The sequence below is a fragment of the Lampetra planeri genome, chromosome 75, assembly GCF_965212315.1.
Source record: "Lampetra planeri chromosome 75, kcLamPlan1.2.h2, whole genome shotgun sequence".
Taxonomy (NCBI): domain Eukaryota; kingdom Metazoa; phylum Chordata; class Hyperoartia; order Petromyzontiformes; family Petromyzontidae; genus Lampetra; species Lampetra planeri.
This window is the reverse complement of record NC_136180.1, coordinates 1,258,546-1,277,342: the sequence shown is the minus strand read 5'-3', so window position 1 is coordinate 1,277,342 and position 18,797 is coordinate 1,258,546. Positions and strand designations below refer to the sequence as shown.

General features: G+C 47.0%; 1 protein-coding gene across 5 annotated transcripts in view; it reads left to right on the top strand.

Annotated features, from left to right (window-relative positions):
• The window catches only part of LOC144737936 (uncharacterized), a 58,878-nt gene extending 41,701 nt beyond the window's left edge, over positions 1 to 17,177 (top strand). For 4 of the 5 annotated variants that reach the window (XM_078620834.1, XM_078620837.1, XM_078620835.1 and 1 more), the window contains 8 exons: positions 1,280 to 1,347; positions 1,451 to 1,736; positions 2,094 to 2,369; positions 11,730 to 11,797; positions 11,942 to 12,215; positions 12,430 to 12,708; positions 13,463 to 13,641; positions 14,393 to 17,177. In XM_078620834.1, the coding sequence (XP_078476960.1) occupies positions 1,280 to 1,347; positions 1,451 to 1,736; positions 2,094 to 2,369; positions 11,730 to 11,797; positions 11,942 to 12,215; positions 12,430 to 12,708; positions 13,463 to 13,641; positions 14,393 to 14,557 (1,595 nt within the window). In that variant the 3' untranslated portion in view covers positions 14,558 to 17,177. The remainder of the gene's footprint in view (positions 1 to 1,279; positions 1,348 to 1,450; positions 1,737 to 2,093; positions 2,370 to 11,729; positions 11,798 to 11,941; positions 12,216 to 12,429; positions 12,709 to 13,462; positions 13,642 to 14,392) is intronic. The other variant, XM_078620836.1, reaches the window with a different exon arrangement.
• Positions 17,178 to 18,797: the final 1,620 nt, after the last annotated feature.

The following is an 18,797-nucleotide window of genomic DNA, read 5'->3' as shown; positions in this document are numbered from 1 at the left end:
ATGACTAAGAATATGTAGGTGAGAGAGCACTTCATGTATTGGAGACTATTAGATGAGAGTACAATTTGACTAATGTTTCCAACATAAAACTTTTCCTTTAAAATGTTACTAACTTGCAAATCCAGATATGAAAATTTTAATTGTCCATCGTTCTGCCACTATCTATGACAGGTGTGTACTGGACATAAAATGTCTGTGACCCCCAATATATTTTGACATTTATATTTTACTTCAATAAATAATATTTTTTATAGGAAATGAATCCCTTGACCCTCAATATAAACATTTTGTCAGCACGTAGGCTTTCCCGACCAATATGAATATTCTAAGATCTAATTTATCCTAATCGTAGGTGCGGGGAGGGACAATAAAGTAAACATAAAAGCATTCCACTGAATGTTACCTGTGAATGACCCAACTAATAATGGGTACTGCAAATTCTCCGATTAACATGATCCATTGAAATTTATATTACTACATTAAACCCCCTATGGTCTTGGCACCTGAAAGGTTCACAATGACGACTTCATAATTACTCTTTTTAAGACTGAAACAGGAATACTTCTTCACAAATTTGGCTGATCACCTGATGAAGCTGGTTGTTATCACCAGCAAAACCTCATACTCAAATTGTAAATGTTGTGGGTTAAATCTCCAACACACCAGTGTGCTGGATTAGTAACCAATTGGCATGTTTTGTTGGTTGTGTCAGGTGGGGGGTTTAACGACACATTTATATATGCACAGTCTAACCCAAAATCATTTTATATGGACAGCTATATTTGACGACTATGAGCTGAGATTTTCCCACCTTTGACAAAACATTTAAGAGGTTTCCCAAGGCCATATTTTTCAGCAACCTTTCTTCATTTAAAAACCACCTTTAAACATTTTCTCCCATGAACCGGTTAGACTTCTTACATGAGGTTATATTTATTGTCTTCAGCACAATTTTAGGCAACGACTTTGCTGCTTTCTTGGTCTGCAGGCTCACAGCACTCCGCTACACTTCTATTTTAGTCCTGTTTCCTACTGCTTACTTCTGGTTTAACACTAACGTTCAATAATACTTTTCATTCTGCAACTCTGCAAACAAATATTTGTTACATCTTTATAACAGTTGGAAAATGTTTGCAATATACAGTAGATGACCTCTTTGAATTGAATATGGGTTCCAATGATTGGATGTTTTGCTCTGCTACCAGAAGGAAATTATCAACCATATCAACTGTTACACGTGAATCAGTGGTAACTTAATTTTATTGGATTCATTTCACAGGCATTACCTATGGAAGGGATAATGATGAAAGCGAAAAACTTGTTGCTGTTCGGTCAAATGGAGTTCAGGTAAAATCAACGCAGCATGTTTTCACATTGACTCCAACCTTCATAATTAATCAGTGTGTAGGCTTCATCCCTCATTAATCAGATCCCGTGTTCTTCATCACAGGGGAGCCAAGAGAGTGGGACAATGAATCTCATCCGAGAGAACAAAGAGAATCTCAAGGCCTGGATCGGAGTAGATCCCTCACACCTCCTGGATCATCTCAAGGACTATAAGTGGATTCCTCACCACGTTTACAACGCGGCCAGGAAGAGGCATGGAGATGAGTGTGTGGAGCTCATACTGGACCACTTCTTTAACAAAGGAGAGCCAGACTGTAAGATACTGTGGGAAGCACTCTACTTTGTGAGGAAGCACTATTTGCAGCTGTGGAGGTGGCTTCAGCACCAAGGTATGACCCACGTTAATTACAACAAGAGTTGTATACTGGCAGTGAATTTATTTTGCATTTATTTTATTGCAATAAGCAAGAAATAAAATGAATTAATATGCTTGTATTCTGTACAGCTTTGCAGCATGTGATTGCCCTTGCAAATAATTAATTGGTGTTATGTTCCGTGCCGCAAAACAAGATGGCACACACCATGTGGCGTGTGATTGAACAACTTAATGTTAAACGCCATAATGCTTGAGCACAATTATAAACCGATCTCTGCTTCGCCTCTTGATTCTATAAGCACAATTGTGGTAAACGTGTATAGCAATTGAAAAAATACCCGTGACATTTATTCAAAGCTGTCAATCACAGGCGATGCAATGCAGTGCATTCGAGAGAATAAGTCAGCTCTGAAGTTGTGGATCGGTAGGAACCCACAGCATCTCCTACAGCATCTGAAGAGTCAAAAATGTATCCCTAATGATCGCTTCACTAAAGCCATGGACATGAATGGCGGCGAGAAGTGTGCAGAGCAATTGCTCGACTACTTCATCAAGAGAGGCAATGATGATTGCCTCCAGCTGCTGATTTCTCTGCAAGCCGTGCAGGATGAGTATCCTGAAGTCAAACAGTTCCTGACCTCTCTTGGTAAGAAATTCTTTTATATAAAATGCCTTATACCTTGATTTGAAGCATTCGTGACTGCAGGAATCCATACTCTTTGGTTCTTACCGATTGCAAATATGAACATTTGGAGGACAAGTGGACAGTCGTAACTCTGCCACAGCAACCCTGTAATCTAAACACGTCGTTTTTCGCAGCAAACATTATGATTCATAATTGAATTGTGTTAGGCCACGGAATAATATCACCAAAGCTGTGTCGTTAAGACCCGTGTACTCGCGATTAATACGCCAATCATTATTGATTAACCTCCCTAATGAGTTGCAGAACAATCCTTAAGACCAAACTTATCAATTCGATTAACTTAATTAAAAACAGCAAACATCATCAAGACAATATCCTAGAAGTTATACTCGTAATGTCACCTTACACAGCTTTTTAAATAGGTATAATGACCATAATAGGTTTTTGAGTTAGATCACGTAAATATAAATGTGCCGTTAAACCCACCACCACCTGACACAGCCAATTTAGTAAGGTTTGTCACGTAAACAAAACATGCCAATTTGTAACAAGTTCAGCACACCGGTGTGTTGAAGGGTAAACCCACAACATTATACGTATTATGCAGTACAACTACTAATGCTGTTTGTGGATGTTTGGTTATCCATAGATCCTAGGCAGTTTTGATTATTTGGTTGAATAATGGAGCAATGCCACAAAGTTTACTGTAAGAACGTGGCAATGTTATCTAAACTATTTTTTTTATTTGCTAAAAATAACTGATGAACACTCTGAGATTGAGAAAATGTACATAATACATATTTGAGCTGATAAATTAAGTGCGGCTTGAAAGTATATACCTGTGTAAATCTGGTGTAATATTCAACAAAAACTGTTATGCCAAATTTAACACTTAGTTTCAAGCTTTAGTGACCATTTAATGCTATCCTACTGCAGGCTAGTATATTCTTGAGTAGATTTTAACCTCCATAATAGAAGTTTTTTTGTGTTAGATCGCATAAATATATAAATGTGTCATTAAACCTGCCACCACCCGACACAGCCAAGCTTTTAACCTGTTGAGACAGTGCTTAGCTACACTTTTATTTTAGTTCTGTTTTGCTTCTGTTTAGCACAAACTTGCTGTAACTGTCTAGAGGTGAGGTTCCCTTGTTCGTTGAGAATGCTCTATTCTCCAGAAAAACAATTCCCTGTCCTTGTTGTGGAAGATGGACAACGTCATGAGTGGTCTTTCTGGAAGTGATGGCTACAGATATCAGTTTCATGAGTGTGGGACACTTGGTATAGTCCTAACATACAGACAATGATCACAAGAGACAATAGCGTCCACAACAGGGCATTGGGAGCCTTGGTAATGTGGGTTACTAGAGGCAGATGAGACTCGGAGACCAATGGAATCTGAACACAATGGAAAAGGAGCAATTACCATATGATGCCGTGTTCCAGCAACCACACCATGATCCGAAATGTATATGTATACAAACACAGAGACAATTTCAACCGAGAAGATGGATTCTGGCTCAGCAATCATTGGAAGGACGTAATAAACCATTTCGGATCTTAACTGATTGTTGTTCACGTTTACGGTGACTTTCAGACCGCAGTCCACTCACTGGCATTAACTGTGTATCTTGTGTTCTCCACAGGGAATGCATTATTTGCTCCGCTGCGGGTCTCCTGCCACCGTTCTCCAATTCACATGTTTCATTGCTTCTACATACTATTAAGATTCCCTCCCTTTGTTAATGCTACCCCCTGCCCCCCTCCCTTTGGTGCTGCTGATCCTGCATAATGCATGGGCATAATATGACTTTGAAACCCCCCCCGCCCACCTCCTACGCATTTGCCATGAATATGCTAAATTCCTCTTGATATGCACATTCTTTTGTTAAGGTGCTCTTCTTCCACCTCCAACTCAGCTTATATATAAGCTCCTAGCTTGGCAGTGTCTCATTCTTCACCTGAAGACGGCTGCTTGCGTTGTAGCCGAAACGTCGTGAGAATTTTTTTATTGTGTTTTATTTTTATTATTTTATTACTTCCCTTCTACGTGACTTTACCGAAAGAACCAAGAAGATGAATCCCTGCAGTCACGAAAGCTTTAAATCGAAACATTACTTCTAGTTTGAAAATAAGATGATGTTGGCATTTGATCACAAATGTATGAAAAATATTCTAGAAATGTAATTGTAATATAGGACTCTCAGGCGATGTTGTCCTCCGTGTCCTTTATTTGGGTTCTTGCTCGCACCCCGAGATGTCTCCGCTCGAACCCGCACCCTCTCCGCCTCGTGCCTCGCACGTCGTCTGAGTCCTCCGCTCTCTCTCTCTCTGCAGCCACACCGCTGCCCGTGTGCTCCGCACACTCCGCAGCCACCCTGCTGCTCCGTGTGACTCCGCACACTCAGCAGACACCCCCGCTGCCCCACGAATACCGCTGGCCGACGGTGCCGTGACTCCAGCCTCGTGGCAATCGCGCCACTCCTCGCCAGCACTCCGCGTGGCCTCTCCCTTCTCTATTCTGTCTCCACTCCCGATCCCCTTCCGGTTCTTCCCTTATATCCTCCCCCTCACGTGACCCTGACTCCTCCTCCTCACGTGACCCTGACTCCGCCCACACTCACGTGACCCTGTCCTTGCTCGCATTACATGACCCCCCCCCCCCCCGTGTAGAAAAACCCAGCCGTCCCCGACTGCAACAGAACAAAATAATGCGAGCAAAAGTCCAGCAACAGGCATAACAAGACAACGGAGATTATAACAACAACAACACAACAACAATAAATATAATAATTAACGAAAGGAAAGGGACTTGAAACGCGTGCGGGTCGCCGGCCCGTCCTGAACGGGGGGCGGCCCACGCTTAGACTGTGACCGAGACAATGTTTTAGGAGCGGCGGGATCGGAACCGCCCGCCGCTGTTGGAGTCCCGCCAATGTCAGAGTCCCGTACCCCCGGGAGACCCGTCGCCGGGGTCTCCAGCAAATGCGTCCGCGGCGGGGTTGGAGGGGCGGCAGCGCCAAGTGTCCCCGTCGCCGTGGTAGGCCCACCCGGAGCAGAACTCACTGTCTCCGTCTGTGTCACGGCCGGTCCGTCTGTAGAAGGCACGACAGGCGCGCTTGCAGGTTGAACAGGCAAAGTCAGTGGCGCGTCGGATGCAACAGACACCGGCAAGGCAACGTTAGGAGATGGCGCATCCGGCCGTGGGGCCACGTAGGGTTTAAATCGAGACGTATGTACGTACCAGCGCCGCGATCCAAAACGAACACGCGCGGACTGCGGACTAGGCACCTCAATAAGCTTAACCGGCCCCTGCCATGGTTTGTGCAACTTAGGGGAGGTCCCTACCCGCACCTGCGGGCAGTGCAGCCAGGCCATGTCCCCCACTCGCCAGGGGGATTCCCCATCCGAGCGCCGAGCACAACGTTCGTTCTGGGCCTGGGTCTTAGCCGTAGCCAATCTGGCCCCCTCCCGTGCCTCCGCCACGCGACGAACGGCGTCCCGAATGTACTCCGGAAGAGGCTTAACAGGACCCTTCGCCCCCGTACCCAGCTGCAAGTCCATCGGCAGCACATTCTCACGGCCGTACATTAAAAAGAAAGGTGAGTACCCCGTCTGCATGAGGCGTCATCCTGTATGCAGAGAGCACCCCAGGGATGTGCAAATCCCAATCAGCCTGCTTTTCGCTAACCGTGTGACAGAGCATAGCCGACAGGGTCCGATTAAGCCGTTCCACCATGCCATCCGTTTGAGGGTGGTAGGGAGACGTTCGAAATTTCTGGTCCCCAGTGCAGCACACACCTCAGCCAATAATTTTGAAGAAAAATTTCGCTCCTGGTCCGTGAGCAACCTTTCCGGCGCCCCTTTGACCATTACATATCCGAACAGGAACGCGTCCGTGATACACGCCGCCGACTGGTCGGGCAAGGGCCAAGCCATCGCCCAGCGGGAAGATATTCCACCCCGACCAGCAAAAATGTATTCCCCCGAGCGGACGGTGGGAAAGGCCCCAAAATATCCAACACCACCAATTTGTTAATCCGGGACACCTGTATGGACTGCACTGATGGAACATATGGGTGTTTAGGCAGCTTCCGTCGGGCACAGTCAGGACACGCCCGAATGTGACCGACGACATTGGTTGTCATGCCGTGCCAGAAGTAGTCCCGCTGCCACGTTAACAAGGTTTTCTGCACCCCAAGGTGTAACAACGTCTCGGAGTGCAGAGTCCGAACCAACTCGTACCGTAACGATGACGGCACCACCAGACGCCAGCGATCGTGCAACCCTTCTCTCCACATTTGCAACCCATCCCGGAGAGCGGCTCCCGGCGTCCCACCGGACAGCGGGCCCCCCATCCCCTTCGCAGCCCGATCCCGCATGGCTCCCAGCGACACATCGAGCAATTGCTCGCGAAGCCATACCGAACGTGGCAGGTTCAAAACGCCATCAGCCGGTCCCGGACACACGGGATCCTCGGCCACCTCAGCCGGTCCCGGGCATACGGGAGCCTCGGGCACCGCAACCGGTCCCGGGCAAACGGGAGTCTCGGGCACTTCTACAGCGAACACAACAGGCCGAGGGGGTTGCTGAACCCGCGTACACCTATTCGTGCCCGAAGCACAAGCGCAAGTGGACCCCTGCGGCAATCTGGTGAGTGCGTCCGCGTTCGCGTGACGCGTGCCCTTCCGATATTGAATATCGAACGAAAATTCCTGCAGAGTCTCCAACCATCATGCCAATTGGCCAGATGGTTGGTCGACTCGCAGGGCATATTGCAAAGCTGCATGGTCTGTGCGCACAATAAACGTACGGCCGTACAAATACGGCCGATATTGGCAAAGAAAATGTACAATGGCCAAAAGTTCGCGGCGAGTAACGCAGTAACGGGTCTCCGCAGGAGACAACACGCGACTACCGTACGCAACCACGCGTTCAACGCCGTTCTTAGACTGGGAGAGAACAGCCCCAATTCCGGTGTCACTAGCGTCAGTATCTAGAATAAAGGGTCGAGTGAAATCTGGATAGCCCAACGTCGGTGCCGACGACAAACGATTGCGCAGGCCCTGAAACGCCGCCTCTTCCGTTGGTCCCCAGCTGAATCTCCGGCCTTTAGCCGTAAGGCGGTGCAACGGCCTCGCGATCGTGGCAAAGTTAGGAACGAACCGGCGGTAGTATGAGGCGAACCCAACGAACCGACACACATCGCCCACTGAGGCCGGAGTCGGCCAGTTACGGACGCACGCCGTCTTTTCCGGGTCCGTGGCGACCCCGTCGGAACTAACAATGTGGCCCAAATAGCGCACGGATCGTTGTAAGAGGTGACACTTTTTGGGCTTAAATTTCAAATTGGCCGAACGCATTCTGGCAAATACCGTGTCCAACCTCAAATGTTCCTCAAACGTGCGGCTGAAAACGATAACATCATCTAAGTATATCAAGCACGTCTCCCACTGCAGACCCGTTAACACGAGCTCCATCAGCCGCTGGAATGTCGCGGGGGCGGCGTTCAGGCCCATGGGAAGACAATTAAACTGAAACAATCCCTGCGGCTTCCGGAAGGCCATCTTTTCCCTTGAGGACTCGTCTAGGGGAAGTTGCCAGAATCCCGATGAGAGATCAAGAGTGGAAAAAAAATTCGTCCCAGACAAGGCATCGAGGGAATCGTCCATACGCGGCAGGGGGTACGCATCCGCAACTGACACCTTATTTAAATTGCGAAAATCCACACAAAACCGCAGCTTCCCATCCTTTTTCTTCACAAGGACCACCGGCGCGCCCCACGGGCTGTTAGACGGGGAAATAATGTCGGCGGCCAGCATCTCCTCCACTGCACCGCGAATGTGATCCCGCTCCGGCAGACTCAACCGATGCGGGTTCATCCGAATCGGAGCAGCATCCCCCGTATCAATGTGGTGGGAAAGCAAGGAGGTGCGACCCAAATCGAAATCGTCCGCACTAAAGACGTCGGAATACCTCCCCAACAGCGTGCGGAGCGCGGACCGCTGGTCCGCAGTCAAAGCCGTATTTTCACGGCACAACTCGGCAATCCATCGATCGTCCTGTGACGTTGAGACCGATACCCCCCCTACAAGGCCTCGACGGTCATGATCGCCATGGCTCGTGAAAGCAGTTGTAGAGTGAGCCAAAACCGTTCCGGCCAGTACAACAACATTTTCCGTGCTCCCATTCAATACCTGTAAAAACGGAGGCTGACCCGGCCGGACAATCGTCTGTGCCCCCACCAGCGTCAAGCCACCCGTTATAGCAGTGGACGGTGATAACAAAACACCCGCCGCCCCTTCGATTCCAGGCACCGGTTTCCGATACCGCAGCGGAATAAGCATCTGCGAGCCAGGCGGAATATCAAACGATACCTTGGACAGCGCCTGCACCTGACGGTCAGGAGCTGCCTGGGCCCAGGGTGACGGCAAGAATGAAACACGCCGACCCCCCGGCAATTCAATACAATTATGATCCACCCTTATTTGAATGGGCATCTTGGCTAGGAAACCAGTTCCCAACAAACAGGGCACCGCGAGGGACCTGGAAATCAACACTGTCCCAGTAGCCGAAACACCCCCAACCGATATACTGGCGTCCACCTGAACCACAATGCCCATAATACCCCCGTTCGCCGCAATGCAAGAGTCATAAACCGGCCTCACGCGCCCCGGCGGAATGGACAAGAGGTGAAACATCACAAGAGGTGAAACATCACAAAATGCGCACGTCGATCCCTTGGATCGACCCCGGCACGGTCAACGAGCCCGTAGCGGCCGCAACTACTCTCCGTGCCAATTTGCGCCACTGCGTCAGCGAGCGACGCGGACCACCGAACGCCCCCCCCGTCAGTAATGGCACCCAGCCCGCGTACGGATGGTGATGCATAAGATGACAGGCCTTGCCGGGTGTCTGATGCGTACCGACTTGCCTGTCGTGGGAGGTCCTTCCCCGTCGCGTCCGTGACCGAGGCCTCCTGCTGGGGCGGCTGTCGAACGCGAGCCCAGCATTCTCTGGCGAAGTGGCCTTTACGGCCGCAGCGGAAACACGCCAGATCGGCTCGCCGTGCAGCACCCCCTCTGTCTTGTCGCCCCCGCGCCGGCGGCCCTGGTCGCAACCCCCCTCCTCCCCAAGTCGGCCACTGGGTCGATGCCGCCGTCAGCTCCTCAGGACCCCTCTCGTCCCGAACGTAGACGGCCTCCTTCGGGACCCCTCCTGTTGCACCGCCGTCGACTGTGGGGCTCCTTGTCCACGCCGTCACCTGTTTCCACCGGCGAAGATTGAATTGGGCATCCAGGCACTTAGCCGCCGTCCGGGACGTCAACTTATCGTGGCCGCACACGGGCATGGGGATGCCCAAATCCCGGGATAACTCCAACATTTTGCCCAGTATCAGGGGTTCCAACAAATCAGGCTCTGGATATGCGGCCATTGCTAACTCGATCACCGCGCCCCGGAATGCCACCGGCGATTCTTCAGGTGCCCGTGGACGCTGCACGAACCTGCGGTGTGCATCGTCCGGGGGCTCGTACACCTCTGCCATTTCCTAAAAGACCCCCTGTAGCGTCATCTTCTTAGCGGCTTTGATGGAGCGAAAGAACCGGACGGACTCATCGTCAAGAACCGTTGGCAAGACCTCCAAAGCCTCCGCATCAGTCCATTTAGCGGATTGTACCGCCGCTTGAAATCGGCAGGCGAATGCGCTTCAATCTCCACCAACGAAAAACTCTTTCACAGTCATCAGACGCTGGCTGCGGGTCCCCACGCCGCCTTCATTCGCCGATGATGTCCAATGCGGTAGCGACAAGATGGCGTCACTTTGCAATGTGTTTAAAATGGCGGCTCCCCGTCGTTCGTCTCCGACCACGCCCAAGATTGCGTCCTCCCGCGTCAGAGGCGGCAAGATGGCGTCTTCTCGCCATTCTTCCCCGACCACGCCCAAGATGGCGGCCCCGTGCCGCGTGGTGGAGAGGGCTGGAAGCGATGACAAGGCCCCACTCGGCTGCCTTCTGCTCGGGCTCCCCAGACACCTCGTGGGCGTCACCAGGGTGCGAAGCTGAGTTAAAACAGCCTTCAGCGATTCAAGTTGGGCCGCCACGTGTCGCCACCCTTCCTCGGCACCCACCCCCGGAGATGGTCCCGCTGCGCCGGCGACATCCAGCACTCTCGGCGCGTCGCCCGTCCCTGTCTCGCCTCCGCCTTCCATTGTTGGTAGCGCCACCGCCGGAGAAAGGTCGTCGTCTTCTTCAGAAGATGGTGCAGAAGATGGTGCAGGTATGGCCTTTCTTCTGAGCTGTTTCGACATGTCTCACTTCTGACCCCAGTGTAATTAAGGACTCTCAGGCGATGTTGTCCTCCGTGTCCTTTAATTGGGTTCATGCTCGCACCCCACGATGTCTCCGCTCGAACCCGCACCCTCTCCGCCTCGTGCCTCGCACGTCGTCTGAGTCCTCCGCTCTCTCTCTCTCTGCAGCCACACCGCTGCCCGTGTGCTCCGCACACTCTGCAGCCACCCTGCTGCTCCGTGTGACTCCGCACACTCAGCAGCCACTCTGCTGCTCCGTGTGCTCCCGCACACTCTGCAGACACCCCCGCTGCCCCACGAATACCGCTGGCCGACGGTGCCGTGACTCCAGCCTCATGGCAATCGCGCCACTCCTCGCCAGCACTCCGCGTGGCCTCTCCCTTCTCTATTCTGTCTCCACTCCCGATCCCCTTCCGGTTCTTCCCTTATATCCTCCCCCTCACATGACCCTGACTCCTCTTCTTCCTCACGTGACCCTGACTCCGCCCACACTCACGTGACCCTGTCCTTGCTCGCATTACATAATGACAAGATAGTATAAGTTGGGAAGAGAACATGACCGGTAAGCGGATTATATATCGTTAAACACGTTTGTGCTGGGTGGGACGTGTGTACACAATGGGTCACGGCTAATCGTTGAGACAGGCATTGGAGTGGTCTCCAGAAGTACAACAACAAAGGGAAGACCTAAGAGTAGATAGTGAGATGCATTTTCAGCAGATCTTGAGGTCGGGTAACAATTGTACAGCAACTGCATGATCTGGCAGAATGTAGAATGTACTGGGGATGCCAGGTAGCATGATGAAGACATATTGATCTTTACTGCAATTGTTCAACCTCAATTCCTGTTCATGTCTGTAGAGTATGTTATAAATTTTGTAATGTAAATATCCTCCTTCACTCTCATCTCAGTGTCTCACATTCTGTGTCTATCATCATTATTATTCGGTTTCTAACGTAATTTGCTGCTATGAAATGAAAAAATATTACTTAACCACACCTACTGTCCACTTGAATCAATGATAACCTAGTACTATTGTATTTATTCACAGGTGGTAACAAAACAAAGAACAATGAAATCAGTGTGCCACGTGTTGATGTGGTGTCCAATGGAGTTCAGGTAAACTAGATGCAGTTTGCATGCGCATTAAACATACTCTTCATTTGTTTAGTATCTATGCTTAGGATGAAGTATGCTTCGGGATCCGTTGCACATATAAAAAAAACTTAACTGCCATGTTCTCTAATTCACGACCACCATCAGAGTGACACATTGAAACTCATCAAAGAAAACAAGGAGATTTTCAAGGAATGGATTGGAGCGGATATATGCCACTTTCTGAAATGTTTTGAAGACTCACATTCTATTCCACACGAAGTTTTCCAAGAAGCCAAGAACAAGCATGGAGAGGAGTGTGTGAAGGTCCTACTAGATCACTTCTTTAACCAAGAAGAGACGGCGTTGTGGGAACTGTGGAAAGTTCTCTACCATGTGAAGATGAACTACGAGCCGCTAAGGAGCTGGTTTCAGAAGCACGGTATGACCCACATCAATAATACATCGTGCATATGCACGGGTACTGTACAACTTTTTAATGTTAATATTCAAAATGGTTGTATACCGTAATTAACATATCTTGCATGTTCCTTTATGCTGTGGGCACATTTTTTTCAGAACAGGATAGTAAAACGAAAAGACAATGCACATGAAAAGATAAATGTGAAATGCATTCAAAGCTGTGTTTGTCACAGGTGAGTCTGTGCGGTCCATTGAAGAGAAGAAGTTGGATCTGAAGTTGTGGATAGCTACAGACCCCCGATATCTCCTGCTGGAGCTGATGAGTCAAGGACGAACTCCTCCTAATAGGATCTTCGCTCAAGCCAAGGGCATGCATGCTGGTGAGAAGTCTGCAGAGGCACTGCTCAACTACTTCATATGCAGAGGCAATGACGACTGCCTCCAGTTGCTGTTTGCTTTGAAAGCCGTGCAGGACGAGTATCCTGAAGTCGCGCCGTGGCTGGGCTCTCTTGGTGAGAAATTACTACATTTAAAACGCGTTCCTGCTTTTTTATGTAAAGAACTGCCAATATGAACACTGGGTGACCAAGTGGTCAGCACACTCACGAAGGAGTCGGTTTGCAATCAGTCGACAGTTTTAACCCTGCTACTTTAGCCCTGTAATCGATTTCTACGAGGCATCCTCAGCTATATTCTATCCACTGCTGAATTAAGGCATCCCCGAGCCACTGTTAATCCACATAGTCATGTTTTACAATCCATATAGCTCCAGAACCATAGCCAATTTAACTCTTCCAACTCGACGGTGTGCACACCTTTGGGTGCATTCCTTCCTCTGCCTGCCAATCCATCGCTAGTCTCCATCACCGGGCTCCCAATCCTTCCAGCGACCTGTCCCAACAAAGCCCAATTAATTTTCTTAGCAGTCAAAGACATTACATCTTCAATGATTGGCTACTTATGGTCCGAAAGAAGTTCAACATACATGCATACATGTGTTCCACTTTCTGTTTATCACTCTAATTCCAAATGTGCACTTTTTTATTTTTCTTCGGACATTTTCCAGTCTTTGTTCCTTATTCCTTGTCAATGTCCATGTATATGATCCATGTCATGTCAGGTAATGTACAATTAATTAAATTGTTATTCTTCAGGAAAATGAGTGCTACTTTTCATGATCAAGTTCAGTTTTCCAAAAGCACTCCAACCTCCTCTTGTCCACCTCTAAGGCTGAAACAGCATTGACTTTGTCTCTTTTTACTGCAGTGTTTTTCCAAAGGCTTTGCAAGAAGACCACCTTGTTTCTGAAAAATTATACCAACTATTCGCTGCTAGAAAAAATCAAATCCCACAAATGGGAGCTGATCGATGCACTGCACTCCAACGTGATACCCCTGCTGTCCCAACTACAGAGCCGAAAGATATTCACTGACATCAGTGTGCAGGTATGGCCATGGTCTGGTGTAGTAATTGAAGGGTGATCAGGATAAAATTGAAAATGTAAAATTACAAATTGCGAGAGAGTAGGATGGTGTGCAGTCTGTCCTTAACATGAAGATACGACGGCCCTCATTAACATGTTGCATGTAGGTGATCCAAGTATTCTATGAAAATGTCTAACTTTGGTCCTTGGAAGTATTTCAATATAAAAAATAACATCACATTCCTATCTGCAGAATAAAAATACCTCGCACAGCACATGATGTGTGACGTCCTGAGATAATCTCACACATGATAACGTCATTGGGAGCAAATGGGGACTTGCACGCGCATTGGCCATGAGACCAGATGCAAGGTTAAGCCGTTTGGCACGAGCTGCCTCCAACTCTATGGTGACTCTTTAATCAATTTGGCCAACATCCTTCAATACGAGTCCCTAATAACAGCAAAACGTTGTACTAAACTCTTGTTCACATTGAGTCATCTTGATGAGAGTTTTTGTGCCCCCACTTTACAAGGCGAACAGAGTTAATAAGTTAAAGCTTTACACCTTTAGTTGGATTACGTTAACATCATCAACAGATTGTGTTATCGATGCCCAAGCATCAAGCGAAGTCTAACCTTTGCCATTAGCACTGCCATTTAACTGAAACACACACAGAGTAGCCTGGCAGTGGGTCTGAAAATGTACCAATTACCAATGCCTGGAACATCGCTCTGTTCTAAGCAACACGCTATGTGCCTGTGTCGGTGCAGGAAGTGAAAGAAAGGGAGCAGTGGAAATGCAGCAAGAATGCGACTGAATACATGCTGGAGCTGGTTTTGGCGAAAAAACAACAAAAGGTCAAGCAGTTCTGGGTGGTACTGTGGGAACTCAGGACAACCTGTCCACACCTGGAGGGCATTTTTGAGCAATTCTAACTGGGAAGCAGGGAAAGGTGGTGCAGTAGTTAGAGCACCTCGATACCCACGTAATGTTGAACCCAATGTTGTTTAAATCTCTTTTCCCTCGTACTACCTGTCTGTAGAATTCCCCACCATCTTCTATTTTCCCGAGTTCTTGTGAAAACCTTTTATCAATCCATCGTGACAGTTATTGTGCCCCCACATTACAAAACTATCCATCACATTCTAGATTATCCATAACATCTTATTAACTCCAATCTATTGCACCTTCAGCAGTGCAGTGAGTTGCAGGCCATTTCCCCTTTCAAGCATTTATTGTATTTTGTGCCTTTTGTGTTCTGTTGTAATTTTAAAATGATGGTTGTCAATTAGATGTTTGATCAAATTGAGCATTAGGTAAGATGGAACATAAGTTAATATTGCACATTTGGAATGTTCAGCTTTGCGTTTCAAATGGATCTTGTTTGACCAGGTGAGAACTCAAGAGACCAGGATGAGTCTCATTTGCAAGACTGACCTCGGTCACTAAAATGGCAAACACAATAAAATAAAACAATCACAAAAGTGAAACCAACGTAAATTTGTGAAAAAAATTAATGTGTGATTAAATTAAATACATTTCCGATAAGAACATTTGCTTAGACAAATTACTTTTAAAAAACAATTGTAGCAAAATTTAGTTACAAAAAATGTATTTAGAATATAATCAGATTTGTATCAAATATATTTGCAAGTAAAGTTTTCATACAGAATTGACAGCTCAGCATCACATTGTGCTTGAGATAGACAAATAACCAATTACATGTTGAAGCAGTGGAATTCATAACATTGACTAATATTACCTGTCCTATCTGTATGGGATGGAGTGTTGCCCCTTGCACATGTGAATTTTCTCCAGGTACTCCAGTTTCCCGCCACATGCATGAACATTCATTCATTCTCTAAAAACATTCATCTCTGTCCCTGTGTTTGTGAACTATACAGCATTGTGGGATGCAGTTGCATAAATTAAGCTATTTGTAAAATCATTATTATTAGTAATTCCATGAATTTAGGGCATTACATTTTTGTCATATGGTTAATTTCAGTGTTGTGGGGCACCTTTGACTTTGATCTTCTGATTATTCATGGTGGGAGGAAGTGACTATTAAGTCTGGTTCATAACTGCTCTTGAACTATTGCGACTTAATGATTGTAACAGAGTCCTTGGAAAATAATCACAAAACGCCTTTGTCCTCACGATATCGACCATTCATGTTAAACAATTCCAGATCGTTTGTGGGAGGGCGGGCTAAACCCCACATCGCCGTGCTTATGGTGATGGTGCATGGTTTGGAGGTGTGCTAGGTGTAAAAATCCCAGGTTGTTGAATATGTAGTTGTTGAAACCAGCTTTATTTGGGTGTAACTCATTCTGAGTCCTTTAAAGCTTCAACACAGAACACATCTCAGCTTTTGCTGTGAGCAAGCTCTGAGCATTTACTCCTCGTAGAAACATGCGTTTAGATTATATAGATTATTTTGCTCGTATAAATGCTATTATTTGTGGCCAGGTCGCTTTTGAAAAAAAAAGCTACTAGCTCAGTGGGCTTTACTTGACAAGAACATTTTTTTAATAGTATTATTTGTGTATATATATATATTTTAAGTGTTTTTTTTATCTTTACTATACTTTGCAGTCCTATCGTGGTTTTGCATTGTTTGTTTTAAAAAGAGCTTCATAGTTCATCGGATTCCTCCAGTATAAATACATATTCTGCTCGTAAACGAAGACTTTGTCGAGCTTATGCTTAATTAATAGCTCATGTGAGATGGGCATTACATTAAGACGTCCTGAGCAGGACAGCTCAAAGTCAACATGGCTTTACGCAATACAAGTCTATACAACATTATCGAAAGCTTGCTGCTATACAGTTGGTAAATATAATTTTACATTACGTAAAACACATTATTATTTGTATAACGAAACATATATAAATCAGACATTGTCCACTTCTGTATTGTCCTACTTATAATCTCCCAAAATAAACTATTGATAACTTTACTAGGACCCATTTCTTAAAGAGAGGGTCCTTGCCGATAACATTTGTCAGTTCACCAGCATTGGTTCAAGCAAGCCTGAATGCTGATCAGACATTTAATGTGGAATCCGGATCGAGAGTGTTTTTTGCTGAACGCATGCCACACGATCTTCTGGATATATATCACAGATTATCTGATCATCTACTTTGATACATATACAGTCATATTTCGAGCACACTTTAGAGAATAGATTTTTTTTTGTCTTGGTGAATTGCAACATTGCTATTGGCCTTGCTAATACCAATGCTGAGTCACACTGGGTGCAACACAGGAAATAAATGCGTGAAAATGACAGTCACCCATCAGCACAGGTGGGGGCAGCAAAGAGACTGAGTGGTACACGAAGACATCTCTTCTTGGGCACCGTATTTTCACGAAGAGAGACACGAGGAGGTGGTCATGGTAGGCTGGGTTGTCTTGGTTACACGTCTATTCATACATATTCGTCAGCCAGTTGTCTTTGTTATCGTTTGACTTTGAACAAGTGCAGTTCTGAATGCTAATTTGCAGCACTTACTGAAAATGTCACGTTATTAAATCACTTTTTATTATCACTTGCGTATGTCTTGTATGGTTTATTAGTCAATGTATCGATCAACATTTCTGAGGTTTCCTGTTGGTGAGGTCTCTGATCTGCAGAGGTTTAATGATTAATACGTAATAAACGCATCCCCAAAACTGATTATTTAATTATTAAGACTACATGACATAAATAACTGATTATTTCGTGTTTACCTGAGTTAGATTTCCAGCCATGGGTACCATCAATGGTGGGAAATTTCTGAAACAGTCCTCTGTCCCCACCCTCCCGTCACCATCAAGCACCAACCATTGTGATGCAGTACAATCAAATAATCCCAATGACTGAGACAGTGGAGAGACCTATAAGACGTAAGATTGATTAGGGGCCCTACGTTATTCATAGTCACAATGTACTGTTATTGAGTGAATGCTGTTACACGTGACTCTACGTGACACAGCGTTAGAAAAAATAAATGGAGAATCATCCTTGAAGTGGACGTCACCTCCAACGCGTGCAGGGGAGCCGGTACACCCTTCTCGCCCTGTCGCACTGCGGACTGTCATGAAGTAGGACCCATCAATGTTAAAAGCTGCACACACCCCCTTGATCACAGCGGAAGTGGTTCAACTGGGCCCACTTACGACCTAGGATGTTGAAAGCCGCACACGTGCACAGAGGGATCACCAATGAGGTTCTGGTTTTGCAGACCGACGTATCTCCAGTCCTCGCCTTAAGAACTGTGGACATCATGCATCCTCAGGTGTAGGGGCTGTGGAGACACCCAAACTGGGTATCGGGACTTCAGAGGTACAAGTGGAGGCTTTGAAATATCGACGTGGAGAGATAACTCCAGTGCTGCATGCGCATTGTCCAGCATCTTGGTCACTGTCGCTTGGTGGCGAACTGGCAGCCACGTTAGTGGGGCTGTCGTCATTGCACCAGAGATTGTTCTCATGGTGACCTTCCGTTGAATGTCCACCGATTGTCTGTTAGCCATAGGGGTGATAATCATTATTCTACAGATTAGCACAAAATGAGGCCCGCCCGATGTTGAGCTGGCCAGCTGTGCCAGACCATTCCGTGAGCATAACTTGCTGTATTCTTTTTTTAAGCTGTTGACGGAATGTCAAGACTCCTCTCCAACGTAACTCCAAAGAAGCCAGGCTCTGCATCCTACATTAGCAACCGGTCGTTCAGATGCACTTTTAGCTCGTAGTTGTCTGCAATGGTGTGTAGGTGAAACACACTGGAAACTGTCTTGCTCGTGCTTGGCTGTATTAATTTGCTGCAGTACTGTAATCTGCTAGCATGGCCAGGTGGATGTTCAAGGTACATTCAAGGCTGCCAAAATCACAGGCTTGGGTTGTGAGTCAGATGTCTTCCACATATACAAATCGTCATTACTTTGCAGAGGTATTAGATTATTTTGCATTGGCAAACAGCTGACCTTGTTGGTGGACATTCGGAAGCAGCCATCTTGAGAGGCTCACTGCTGCCCACTTCTGAGCTTGGCAGGACTCGGGACAAGTTGAGGAAAAGTAATTGAGTACATTTGTTCATGCATGTGTAGTGTATAACTCGGAGACACTTACAGTTGGAGACACTATAATAATGGTAGCCTTCACGGGTACAAGAGATAACTGTGCTACAG